General features: G+C 34.0%; 1 protein-coding gene across 4 annotated transcripts; it reads left to right on the top strand.

Moving 5' to 3' along the window:
• Positions 1–6328: 6328 nt before the first annotated feature.
• Positions 6329–12563, top strand: LOC149016146 (cytochrome B5-like protein). Of its 4 annotated transcripts, XM_089155811.1 has the most exons (7): positions 6329–6637; positions 7500–7601; positions 7711–7748; positions 10948–11025; positions 11120–11211; positions 11412–11519; positions 11970–12563. In XM_089155811.1, exons 2-6 carry the CDS (start codon positions 7523–7525, stop codon positions 11476–11478), a joined length of 354 nt encoding a protein of 117 aa, XP_089011937.1. In that variant the 5' UTR covers positions 6329–6637; positions 7500–7522; the 3' UTR covers positions 11479–11519; positions 11970–12563. The 4 variants fall into 4 exon arrangements, with proteins under 4 accessions (XP_089011937.1, XP_089011935.1, XP_089011938.1 ...); XM_089155809.1 differs by lacking the exon at positions 11970–12563 and having other exon boundaries at positions 11412–11800; XM_089155812.1 differs by lacking the exon at positions 11970–12563 and having other exon boundaries at positions 11147–11211; positions 11412–11800.
• The last annotated feature ends 79 nt before the right edge of the window (positions 12564–12642 follow it).

Consider the following 12642-nt stretch of genomic DNA (forward strand, 5'->3'; position numbering starts at 1 on the left):
TGTAAATGAATACAGTTCTGCAAATGCACATGAAGTTGCAAGATTTGAAACTGTAAATGAATACAGTTCTGCAGATGCACATGAAGTTGCAAGATTTGAAACTGTAAATGAATACGGTCTTGCAGATGCACATGAAGTTGCAAGATTTGAAACTGCAAGATTTGAAACTGTAAATAAATACAGTTCTGTAGTTTTTGAAATTAATTCTCTTTTGAAATTATAAGGAGAAAATATTATTCATGAAAATATCCCAGCAAATTTTCAAGTTTCAGATTTGTTGTTACAATAGTAATATTGTAAAAGGAGTTTTAAGAAATAATCTAAGATATCATGCCTATTTGTGGCTGAGTAAAATAATGGACTATTAATGAAAAGTCATGAAGCTCGTCTTATTGGTTCTGTTCCATTCCCCGAAGTGAATGCAACAATTCATGATATGCCTGAAAGAAGGCAAAATTAAAATTATGGTCATGACTGTGGAAGAGGATGAGACAAAAGACGGAATAATTACCGTCATTATTATGGAAATAAATAAGAGAATAATAAGGATTCTCAATATAACAATTCAAGGAGTGAAGATAATATTTGTTACCAATGTGGTATGAAAGCCATTAGACATGTATCTGTCATACTCCACAATATTTAATTAAGCTTTGTCAAGCCTTAATTAAAGAAATAAAAATAATGTGGAGATAAATTAGATTTTCCAAAATCATGATACTTGAGCAATTTTTGCCTATAAAAGGAATGATTTTGATGGCCTCACAGATACTACACATCTAGATGCTGCAAACTTCTTTGAAGATAATAGTTGAAGATTTGATTATGTAATTCTTTTCTCTTCAAATCTCATCTCATAAGTTAGTTTATCATAAATTTAATCTTTTTCCTCTATTATTTTTTTTTATTGACTTTCTATATATCTTTTAATATATTTTGTTTCATTTTTATGAAGAATGTGAATATTCTCTTATATGCTGTGACGCATATTATACTGAGAGAAAAAAAAAATATTTCTTTTATTTAATGATGTGGAAGCCAATGTTCATATAAAATCGGTAGTACAATATTGATTGGAAGCTCTGGAAGAGCTAATCTATTATTATTTGGGAGATAAAATTGGCTATGAATAATTCATTATTTTGTAGTAAGTTTGAAACTTATTAAGTTTCAAAGCTATTTGTCAAAATGATTATCAAATTGAGACTACAAATAATGGTATAAGTAAATATCTATACAAAGGTATTAGATATTTCTCCCAATTTGTACTACACAAATATCGCATGGTTGAAACATATGCTTGGGTAAATCAAATGAACATTGATTCCAATAATTTTATTATTTGGCATGACCGGTTGGACCATCCCGGATCAAGTATGATGCGAAAAAATTATTGAAAATTCAATTGTCATCCATTGAAGAACCAGAAGATTCTTCAAATAAGTGAATTTTCTTGTATTGCTTGTTCTCAAGAAAAAATTATTATTAAATATTCACCAGCTAAAGTTGAGATTGAACATTCTACGTTTTTGAAACGTATAGAGGGTGAAATATATGGGCCCATTCACCCATCATGTGGACCATTCAGATAATATATGATTTTAATAGATGCATCTATAAAGTGGTCACATGTATGTTCATTATGAACTCGCAATTTGGTGTTTGCGAGATTGTTTGCTCAAATAATGAGATTAAGAGCATAATTTATGAATTATAAGATAAAAATCGTTTGTCTTGATAATGTTGGTGAATTTACATCTCAGGCTTTATGATTATTGTATAACAACTGAGATCACAGTTGAATAGCCTGTTGTTTATGTTTATATCCAAAATGGTTTAGCAAAATCATTTATTAAATGTCTCCAATTAATAGCTAAACCATTGGTTATGAGAACAAAGCATCATTTGTACGCATCAGGCCAAAAGGTTGTCATAAATTCTCCCTATTACAATTGGCTTATGGTCAGAAGCCAAATATTTCTCATCTTAAAATTTTTGGATGTACGGCTTACGTTCTAATTGCTCCACCACAGCTCACAAAGATGAGTCCTAAAATAAAGTTGGGAATATATGTTGGATATAAATCTCCTTATATAATTCAATATATTGCTAAGGATAGGAGATTTATTTAATGCAATACTTGCTAAGTGTTATTTTGATGAATTAGTTTTTCCAACATGAGGGGGAGAGAATAAATAGTTGGAAAAAGAGATTGATTGTATGCATTATCATTATCTCATTAGATCCTCGCACTGAGCACTGTGAACTTGAAGTTCAAAGGATAATGCAATAAATATTATAAATCAATCGCCGATTTGTCGACTCGCTAAGAGTTACTAAATCTCATATTCCAGCTTGTAAATGCTCCAATTAGAATTGATGTCCCAGCAGGACAATCTATCAGTGCAATTGAAATTAAACCACGTTTAAAAGGTGGAAGATCAATCGGTTCCAAGGATAAAATCCTAGAAAAAGAAAGGAGCAAATGATCAAGATGGTCATAAAATGGAGACAATTGATTATGAAAATCCTGAAGACATAACTTTCTATGAAACCCGGAAGAGGTTCAGTGTACCCGAAAATAATGAAGAGATCTCGATTAGTTATGTCATTGCAGGAAAAAGATGGAACCGAAAAGATAAAGTTGTCGACAACATTTTTTATTGTTGAAATAATACATCAAGACGAGGATCTTGAACATAAATTTGTTGATGAATATAAATCAAGAAACGATTGGCCAAAATGTAGAGACGCAATTCAAGCAGAATTGAATTCGCTTGAAAAATAAAGTTTTTGGACCTGTAGTCCAACATCTGAAGGTATAAAGCCAGTGGGGTACAATTGAGTTTTCTGCGAAAAAATGAAATGAGAAAAAGAATGAAATCGTGATAGATAAATCATGAATTATGGCACAAGAATTTTCGTAGATGCCTGGCATTGATTACATGGAAACATGTTCTCTTGTGGTGGATGCAATCACCTTCAGATATCTTATTAATCTGGCAGTATATGAAAATTTTGACATGCGTCTAATGGATATTATTACAGCCTATGGCTCACTCGAGTGTGAAATATATATGAAAATCCCTGAAGGATTCAAAATGACTGAAGCATAGAAAAATTCCTAGGAAGTTTGTTCAATAAGGCTTCAAAGATTATCAAGGCATATATGGTAATCTCCTTAGTGGATATTTACTAAATGAAAAGCATAAAAATGATCCAATTTATTATTGTGCTTTTATTAAAGGATATGGATCTAATTTTAGTAAGTATATATGATGATGATTTAAATATCATCGAAACTCCTGAAGAGTTTCCAAAAGCAGTAGATTATTTTAAGAAAGTTGAAATGAAAATCTTGAAAAGACAATGTTTTGTCTTGATTTGTAAATTGAATATTTGACGAATGAAATATTCGTTCATCAATCAACTTATATAGAGAATATTTTGAAGAGATTTTATCTAGATAAAATACATCCATTGAGTACCCCAATGGTTGTGAGATCGCTCAATATAAAGAAAGATTCATTTCGACCCCAAGAAAACAGTGGAGAATTTCTTGGTCCTGAAGTACCATATTTTAGTACAATTGGGGCATTAATGTATCTTGCTGATAATACACAATCGGATGTAGCATTTTCTATAAGTGTATTAACAAGATTTATTTATTTTCCAATACGAAGACACTGAAATGTTATAAAACATATATTTCAGTATATTTGAGAAATTATTGACATGATATTATTTTATGAATGTGGATATCAACTTACTAGTTTTGCAGATGCAGGATATTTATCTGATCTACATAAAACTAGATCTCAAACATGCTATTTATTTTCAAGTGAATGTTAGCTATTTTATATTTGGTTAAGATCAATGCTACAACACATTCATGAAGCATGCAGTCTTCTACTAGAAGAAGGAATTTCAACAATATTATATGAAGATTATGATGCATGCAAAGCTCAATTGAAGGGATGATACATCAAAGAAGATAGAACGAAGCATATTTCACCGAAATTCTTCTTCACTCTTGATCTTCAATGAAATGGTGAAATATATGTTCATTGAATTCGTTCAAGTGATAACTTGACAGGTTTATTTATTGAGGCATTGCCTACTTCAAATGTTGAGAAGTTGGTATATAATAATGGAATGTACGTATTCAAAGATACTCAATGATGTTATCATCAGGGGGAGTAAAATACGTGCTGCACTCTTTTTCCCTTAACCAAGGTTTTGTCCCACCGGGTTTTCCCGGTAAGGTTTTTAATGAGGCAGACTACCAATACGTATTAGTTAGATATGTATACTCTTTTTCCTTCACTAAGATTTTTTTCCCACAGGGTTTTTCTTAGTAAGGTTTTAACGAGGTACATTATCTATTGATGGACATCCAAGGGGGAGTGTTATAAATAATATTTATTATGGATGTCCATTACCCCAAAGATATTGTACTTCCAATTGAAGATCTCAATTACCTCAGGATGCAATATTGGTGAAGATCACAACCATCTCATTACACAATATTGGCAGTCAATATTTCCATTATATGCACCTTCTATCTTGGGCGGCAATCTATCTTTCCATATCAAGAATATCTTATTGTGTGCAAGAATCATATATTGTATTTCCATATCAGAGTAGATGCTCCTTCTACTATAAATATGTAATGCACTCAACTGAATGAATGAGTTCTGATTGAACTCATCTTGTCTTTCTTCTTTGTATCTAATATATTTTCTCTTTATTTTATAACACATTTAAGATTTTAAAATAGGAGGTTATGTTTTGATGTCAAAAAAACAAGACTGGCCCTCCACCTTTTCAAGAAAAACATTTTTCTTTGTAAGATGTGTTTCTCAAAGTGGGCCCAAATTGTGCCAAAACACTAGTTGGTTTTAAAAATGAAATGAATCAAAACAAAAAAGGTACACACACATAAGAAACAAGAAGTAGAAACATTACCATGTGACCCCTAATAGTCTAACTTGTAGTAAGGGTGTTAATTGCGTATTGAAACTGAAGCGCACCATCTAAAACCGCACCATTCAAAATTTGGAATTAATCGTACCAAATCAAATTCTTTAGTACAATTTTAGTTTCAAGTACTCATACCATCAGTATGTACCAAAACCGTACGTACCAAATTAAGGGATATAGCTGAAATTTTATAATTAAAACATTTTACCTTTATCTTATCTCTAATTCACTGTTTCAGATTTTCGTTTCATCTTCACTCTTCTTCTTTACTTGTTTTGTTTCTATTGATTAGATTTACTTGCTTTGTCTTTGTTAATATTAGATTTTATCGATTGTTTGATCGCAATTTCATTAGGATCTTAATGAACTAATAACAAAAGTGGCATGGGTTCGTTTGTACCAAAATTGTACCACACTAGATACCATGTTTAAACCGTTTTTCCGCATCTATTTAATACCGTACCAAACCATTTTTACAAATATCAAAACTATACCGTACAATATAAATTCGGTACGGTATGTTATGGTTTTCAATATTTAAAGTTGGTACCGTACCAACACTGTATCGATTGACACCCTTAACTTCTAGGCGCATTGGGTAAATGAGAGAAGGCACATATATATCAACATAAATGGGATTTTTTATTTTCTCGGAACAAGAAGATAATTCTACGAGGCATTACATAACGTTCAAAAGTGGAACCCGCATGACCCAAAAGAATTTTAGATAAGGGTGAGTACATTTACGGGGCAAAAACTAATAATATAGATGGCAAGGAGAATTGAATTCTTGACCACTATCGCCTTTTTGGTATCAATTTTTATTTTGTCTATTTAAAAGAGAATGATGACAAGAATTTATTTTTTGTCAATAAGGAAAAATAATTTGATAATTTTGTTCAAAATAAACTATGGAATGAAAAATAAGTGCGATATGTCAAAATAAAAAATTGTGATGAAATTTGATAAAGGAATTATTAGGGTTTCAAAGTGAAAAAAAAAGAAATAAAAGAAACAAACTAGGGTTTTCTTAAGAGAATATATATTTACTGATATATCTTCAATTTACATGTGAATTTTCGGTGATTGGTGTGAAAATGAAAAGAATGAATTTTCGATCCATAATTCATAAAATTCAAAAATTTTATTATGAATTTTAGTGTCAATTTCATTTTGTCCTTGGTTTTTAAGTAGAGATTCTATTATACAGCTTATCCCTGACTCCCTCCATCCTTATCAACATTCACATTAATGTAGGACCCACACTGCCTTTGGTCGTTTTCTCATACTCGCGTTGGTGCTGCATAAGAGGAACTGTCTCACCCGTTTTTTAACATTAAACACACTCTCAGTGAAGCAGTCCTGGTCGTTGCTCTGGAGTCTCGGCGTCTTCTTTTCTGCATTCTTCGCAAGTCTGCGACTCCTCGTCTCATCTTCCCAGATCCCCAACCAGTTTTGGGTCTTTATTTTTCCTTATTTTACCTGGATTCTGAGCCTTCTTCAAGCATATCCATTACAGTAATCTCCACACGACTCAAATGATTCAAATCTCTCTCCGGTTTTCCTTCTCTGGCTCTTCCCTTGTCTGGTGGTTATCATATTGACTCGTCGATTCAAGCATTTTGATTAGCAAATTGACGTTTTCTCAGATCAGGTTTGGAGATTCCTCCTTTGTCATGCTTAGTTGCATTTCGGTGGATTTTCTTTCCAAGGAACTATTGCTTTGGAAGCTGACGTTTTAAGCGATCAGTTTCTTCTTCTATACTCTACATTTATTAAATTATATATTAGTGTTCTTCAGTTTTCGAAATGTCTTAATTTTATTTCCCATTGCATATTATCATTACCTCAAACGTGTTTGTCTATGTGCAATGTAGTTGGTTCCTTGGTTAGCTTTAGTTGTGTAATTGTATCATTGTATGAAGCGTTAGGTTGAAATCTGAAATTCTTCTATATTATTAGTTCTTTGTTTCTATTGCTTGGTGTGTCTGAATTGTATATGCATTGATTTGAGGTTACTACTGCTTTAATGAGCTGTTAATTTATATATTTGTGTAGCTTACGACCTCTTCAATGTGCTGTTAAATTATTCATAAGTTCTACTCACCGAAAATTTGTTTTTGCTTCGCTAGTTTGAAGGGTATTATGAGTTTGTGACTTTGTGTAGTTGGAATTATTAAATGGAAGGATTGATAGGAGGGGGATGGGGTGGAGATACTATGGTGCTTTAGTCTACAAAGGCACATTTTTGCCTAATCTCCAAACTTCAGTTTTGCTTAGTTAATCAGAGTGTGTTATGTGTTTATGACTTTGATTAGGTGGAATCCCTGAGTAGAAAAATAAAAATAAAAAATACTTGGGTGCTTTGGTTTCCTGGACAAGCCTAAACAGGCACCTTGTGGCTCAAGTGCTCAGTTGAGCCTCGAACGACTTGGTCAACTTGTCCATCTTGACAACTATTTTAATTCATTGTGATATTATTTGATCATCTTCATTACATGTTTTTGTTTGGGCAGCACAGAGAACCACAAACCAAGATATGTTGATTGTTATATTTACATTGGTTTTGGGTGTCTTGCTGGGTGGCTTTTTTCTCATTCCGCGGTTACGTGGACCTGGTAATTTCTTGTTTCTGGTTCAAATATAGCATGTATAACTACAAGCTTATGAACTGTAACGTTGCATTTTTTTTCCGTTAAATAACGATGTTATGCCCATTATGTACAGGTAATGCTGAAGTTGTCAAACCGATTCAGACCAATAAGGTATATAATTAATGCTTTCGTGCTGTCTATCATGGATATGAACATCATGAAGATCATCATTCTTCATGATATGCTTACTTTAAACCTTGACAACAAGTTATTCAAGGTTAAATCTCTACAAATTGAATATGTTTTGTTGTTTCCCATACCTGCATAGTTTATTTTATATATAGAGAGAGATGCGTGAGAGAGTGTGTGTATAAAGTTTTGAACGACAGAGCTAAAAAGAAAGGATTCTCTAAACCTTAACCAAGAAACTAGGGTCAGTGTTATGAATCATGGTTTGCCATTCTTCTATCTCACACAATGTTGTCAGGAAATGTCCATCAGAGAACAAAACAAATGTGTTTGTGATGCAGCAACTGAATCCAGTGAAGATCAGCTCGTGACAGGATCACAGGTAAAAGATAAGAACAGATTTGAGAAAAGATTGACAGATTCTGGGATATTCAAGTAATCCACTTGGATTAGGAAACTGAAAACTTAGTCAAGAACAATTCCAATAGCAGTACTTGGAGGGATCCAGAATTGCAATTCACCACTGCACTACTGACGAATAAAAAAGAAAATTGATGCCATTACAGAAAACAGGAACAGTCCTAAAATTCAAATCCGGAAGGCAAAGAAGTTTCAGGTAATTGTCAATTAAGCAGTTCGGTGGGAACTTCTAATAAGGTTCAGCAAGGGTTCTTTCCATAATATGTGTAAGACCTACTTAAAATTAGAACTGAAATATGTACCAGAATTACATTATTGCAGGGTTTAAAGTTAGACAAACAAAGCTGTTGAATATTGAAAGGAGAAAAGCATGATTGGGTCCAACTTACCTGTAGGGTTATAACACACTATTATCTCAACCTGGAATCCAATTAGCATAAACTAGAATTTAATGGTATTTATACACACTTAATTCCATAGGATTAACACACCTGAGCCTCACAGATGCATGCCTGAATCCCACAGACCAAACAAAACATCTTTTTTATGATGCAATAGGAAGTATGGAGGCTAAAGTATCTCCAGTGCTAGCTGATTAAAGCAGTAAAGAATGTCCAATTAGCTTTGAAATACTTAATTTTGGTCATGGGTGGGTTCCATAACATCAAGCTTCTGATTTTTGGTTTATAAATGTAATGGGTTTAATTTATAAACCCATAAAGTGAATAATGATTGTACCCGGGATTTGGTTTTAAATTCAGTATTTGTTTTAGTGTTTTGAGTTAGATTGCGATACTCGGTTCATGGATAGAATTTGATTTCGATTTTATGTACCTTCTTGAGTCTTCTAGGGTGATTAAGGAGTCCTCTTATGAGTCAAATTAGGAATTTTAGAAGGTCTACATATCCCCCCCCTAAAAAAAAAAAAGAGTAATGCACATGAGTCCTGCACATGGAAGTTTGAATTTTGTCGGTTGAAGCAAAGCTTTTGTTTCATCCTTTTTTCTTTTTGAATTTGTTGGTAGGACATATTAGCATAATCCTAGATTTGACTTACTAAAACTGGAATCCAAATCAGGATCTGTAATTAAATGTCAATTCTGTCTAGGGTTAACAAACCAGGGGAAAATAGTTAGGTTAGTGTGGGAGTATTATGGAACTAGGTTGCTGGAGTTAGGGTTGATAGTGGGTAGATAACTCACTGCTTTCAGAGATATAATAGTCTGATCTCAGAAAGCTGATTGGGTGGGAACAGAATCATAATTCATACTTAGATCTAATTTATATTTAGGGCTGTTGAACACTCAACCAAAGTTGATTTCTCTTAGCCTGTATGGCTGATTTTGATCCAACAATTATTGTCACTAAAGTCGTCGTGTACTTTCTATCTGCAAGGCTAAGATGGCAGGATACTTTTGAGAATTGGCTCAGATATAAAGGAAGCATGAAACATAGGTTTCTGCCAATCGAGGCTCAAATGACATCAGCATGGAAAGGAATTTTTTGTGTGCATTATGTGACCCGGCAAGGTCATTCAAATAATTTGGGGTCAAATTGGTGGTCCATATATCAACAACCATCCTAGGGGCAAAATGATTATTTCCCAAAGTTGCCAAAATTGGCTGAAAATTTACATGGAGGTTTTGCATGACTAATTAAGGTCACCAAAAGTAATTGGATTGTACAAGTATTGAGTATTGCACTAGGGGGCAAAATAGTTTTCCTCAAAAGTTGCTAGTTATGGGAGAAACCTTATGTGTGGTCTTGGAATGGCTTAAAAAGGCTGTCTTAAGGCTTTTGGCTCTACTTAGAATACACACCGTACAAAAAGGTGGGTAGGGGGATGTTCGTATTGTTCTTGCCATTTACTTGCACCAAAGAATTAAAATAGGACGCATGACCGTCATAAGAGAATTCTATAAGAGCGTCATAGGACTAGCTATGATGTATGGTGTGGATTGTTAGGCTATTATGAAGCATCATAAGATAAACTCAATTTAACAAAATTAAGAATGCTATGATCGATCAGTGGCAAAATTGGGAAGGACAAGATAAAAAATTGATTATATTAAAGCTGGTTTAGGAGTAGCTTTGATAAATGATAACCTACGATAAAGTCGTTGGAGGTGGCACGGCCAAGTTCAATGGAGGACTATAAATGCCCCTATACATAGAAGTGATTTAATTCAGATTGAAGGAATTAGAAGAAGTGAAGAACTTGAGGCAGACTTCAGATAACCTTAAGGGAAGTGGTGGGAAAGGATATGCATAGCTTAGGCCTTGTATCTAGTATGGCTTCAAACAGAGCTAATTGGAAGGTTAGTTTCCATGTAGTCAACCCTATTTAATTGGGACAAGGCTTGTTGTGTTGTTGCTAGTTGCACCATGTGAGCAAGTTAGGCTTCCATATAATACTGCCCAGAGCATGTCCAGGGTTTCAAATGTGGGTCTACAACATACAATCTGACCCAATGGACTGATCCACTCACATTTTATGAACGCTATTGGTATGCTCACCATTCTCTTGTAAAGTCATAGTGAGATTCAAGGTTTTCATCTGAGGGATTTGAGTGTTCTTGAGAGATCTCCATTGTAATCTTCTTCCATAGATAGTGTAACTTTTGTCAGCTTCACCAATGAACATAGCACATTGCATGGTGTGTGATCCATGGTAAATCTTTTTATCACCTTGATCCGTTTTCGTTTCTATTCCTCATCTTATTGATGTTCATTCAAACATGTTCCCTATCATTGCATCCAGGCATCCAAAGTCTACACAAGAAGTGAGATCTCATTGCATAATAAGAAGAATGATTGTTGGATCATCATCAAAGATAAGGTTATTACCATTTCCTAAAATGCTGCTGTTGCCTGTTATGTTGTATGCCAGTCACTGCTTAACATTTATCACTTCTCTTGTTTGTTAACTGAAGGTGTATGATGTCACTTCTTATGTGGAGGAACATCCAGGTGGAGATGCAATACTAACACATGCAGGGGATGATTCAACAGAAGGATTCTATGGGTAAGCACTCCTTATTAGTTCTTTATTGATCACTTTCCCAGTTGCAAACATTTTATTCGTGATTACCCTGTTGCAGTTAGTTGGTTGGCCAGCCAATCAGATTACCTCCTGCGAATCACATTATAAGAGGAAGCTATGATGATTGTTTTAGGATAATTATCTCCATCGTTCTTAACAATTTTTTATTTTTTTACTGACAGGCCACAGCATGCAACCCGTGTCTTTGACATGATTGATGACTTCTATATTGGGAATTTGAAGCATTGATTAGTACCATCCACTTTTCTGAAAAATTGCATTGCTGCATTGTGAGAACCACTCCTTTATTTCCTGCCCTTTGTTGTAACACTGGTTCTGCTGGGTTCTAGCAAAAATTTTTTTGGAATACTAGAAACTCACAGTAGGGTCTCTAGGTTTGGTTAGATTTCATGTGGTTAATTTGTCATGAATTTAGAGCAACTTAGTGTCCGGACTAGTGATAAAAAAGATTTAGGCTGCCTTATAGTTAACAGCATAACACCCATACCTGACATGATCCATTTACTCTAGCTCGTAGTTATTTCATTGTTTTGGAGTGCACAACCCCCCCCCCCCCCCAAAGTTGTTATGTATGGTGCTTTCCTTTTCAAAGAAAAAGGAACATGTGCTTCAGATTTTATAGGTTTACCTGTACTTACCTTTTCATGTCTGATGACTAAATGCTTCCTATCATCCGGATTGATCATTAATTGTGCTAATTTCTGTAATTGCTTTTGCAGTTTTAATGCTTTAATCAAGATTTTGTTTTTCTAGAATGCTGAACTATTGCTCCTGTAAGCTTCAGGCCCGTAAAATTCATTTGTAAAATGTAATCCTGATCATTTTGGATGTGTTGATTTTCACGTTGTATTGTTGGCTGTGACATTGACATTTCAATTTTATTTTTCTTGATGAAGAGTTGTGAATCCTACTTAATTGAATAATCTGGAATTAATCTAATATGAATATTAGCAACAGCCCAGCAGTCCCGTAAAGGGTACCATTTGGCCATTTAGACATCCATTCTGGAAGGTTGTACGATGGAATGGGCAAAGGAATGAAAATGTTTGATTCTCTGCAAGCCAACTTTGATCAACAAATGTCTCAGAAAACATATGGCTGTGAAATTGGGAGCTGCTGATGCGGTTCTCTCCCACTTATAAATAGAGTGCGTTAGCAAGACGCAAATACGCTACCACTGAATTTGTTAATGCTGGAAAGTGAGATAATTTTCTGGTTCTTGGGTTCAGAAGAAAGAGAATTGATTGATATGTTCTTTTGCTGGTGTGAATAATGCCCGATTCAAAACAAGTACCACTTTTTAACACTCTGGTATCTAAAAGTGCAGCTTTGATGACGGGGTTTAGAATCATCCCTAACTACACGGTGCAGGTTCTTCCACGGTTGTATGGC

Source organism: Hakea prostrata, chromosome 5, assembly GCF_041222555.1.
Source record: "Hakea prostrata isolate BN-2017 chromosome 5, UWA_Hpros_2, whole genome shotgun sequence".
Classification (NCBI taxonomy): domain Eukaryota; kingdom Viridiplantae; phylum Streptophyta; class Magnoliopsida; order Proteales; family Proteaceae; genus Hakea; species Hakea prostrata.

Coding starts and splice junctions, on each gene's coding strand:
- LOC149016146 (XM_089155811.1), top strand. CDS start 7,523: ATGTTGATTGTTATATTTACATTGGTTTTGGGTGTCTTGCTGGGTGGC. Junction 7,749..10,947: donor AACCGATTCAGACCAATAAG/GTATATAATTAA, acceptor CATTGCATCCAG/GCATCCAAAGTCTACACAAG. Junction 11,212..11,411: donor TCAACAGAAGGATTCTATGG/GTAAGCACTCCT, acceptor TTTTACTGACAG/GCCACAGCATGCAACCCGTG.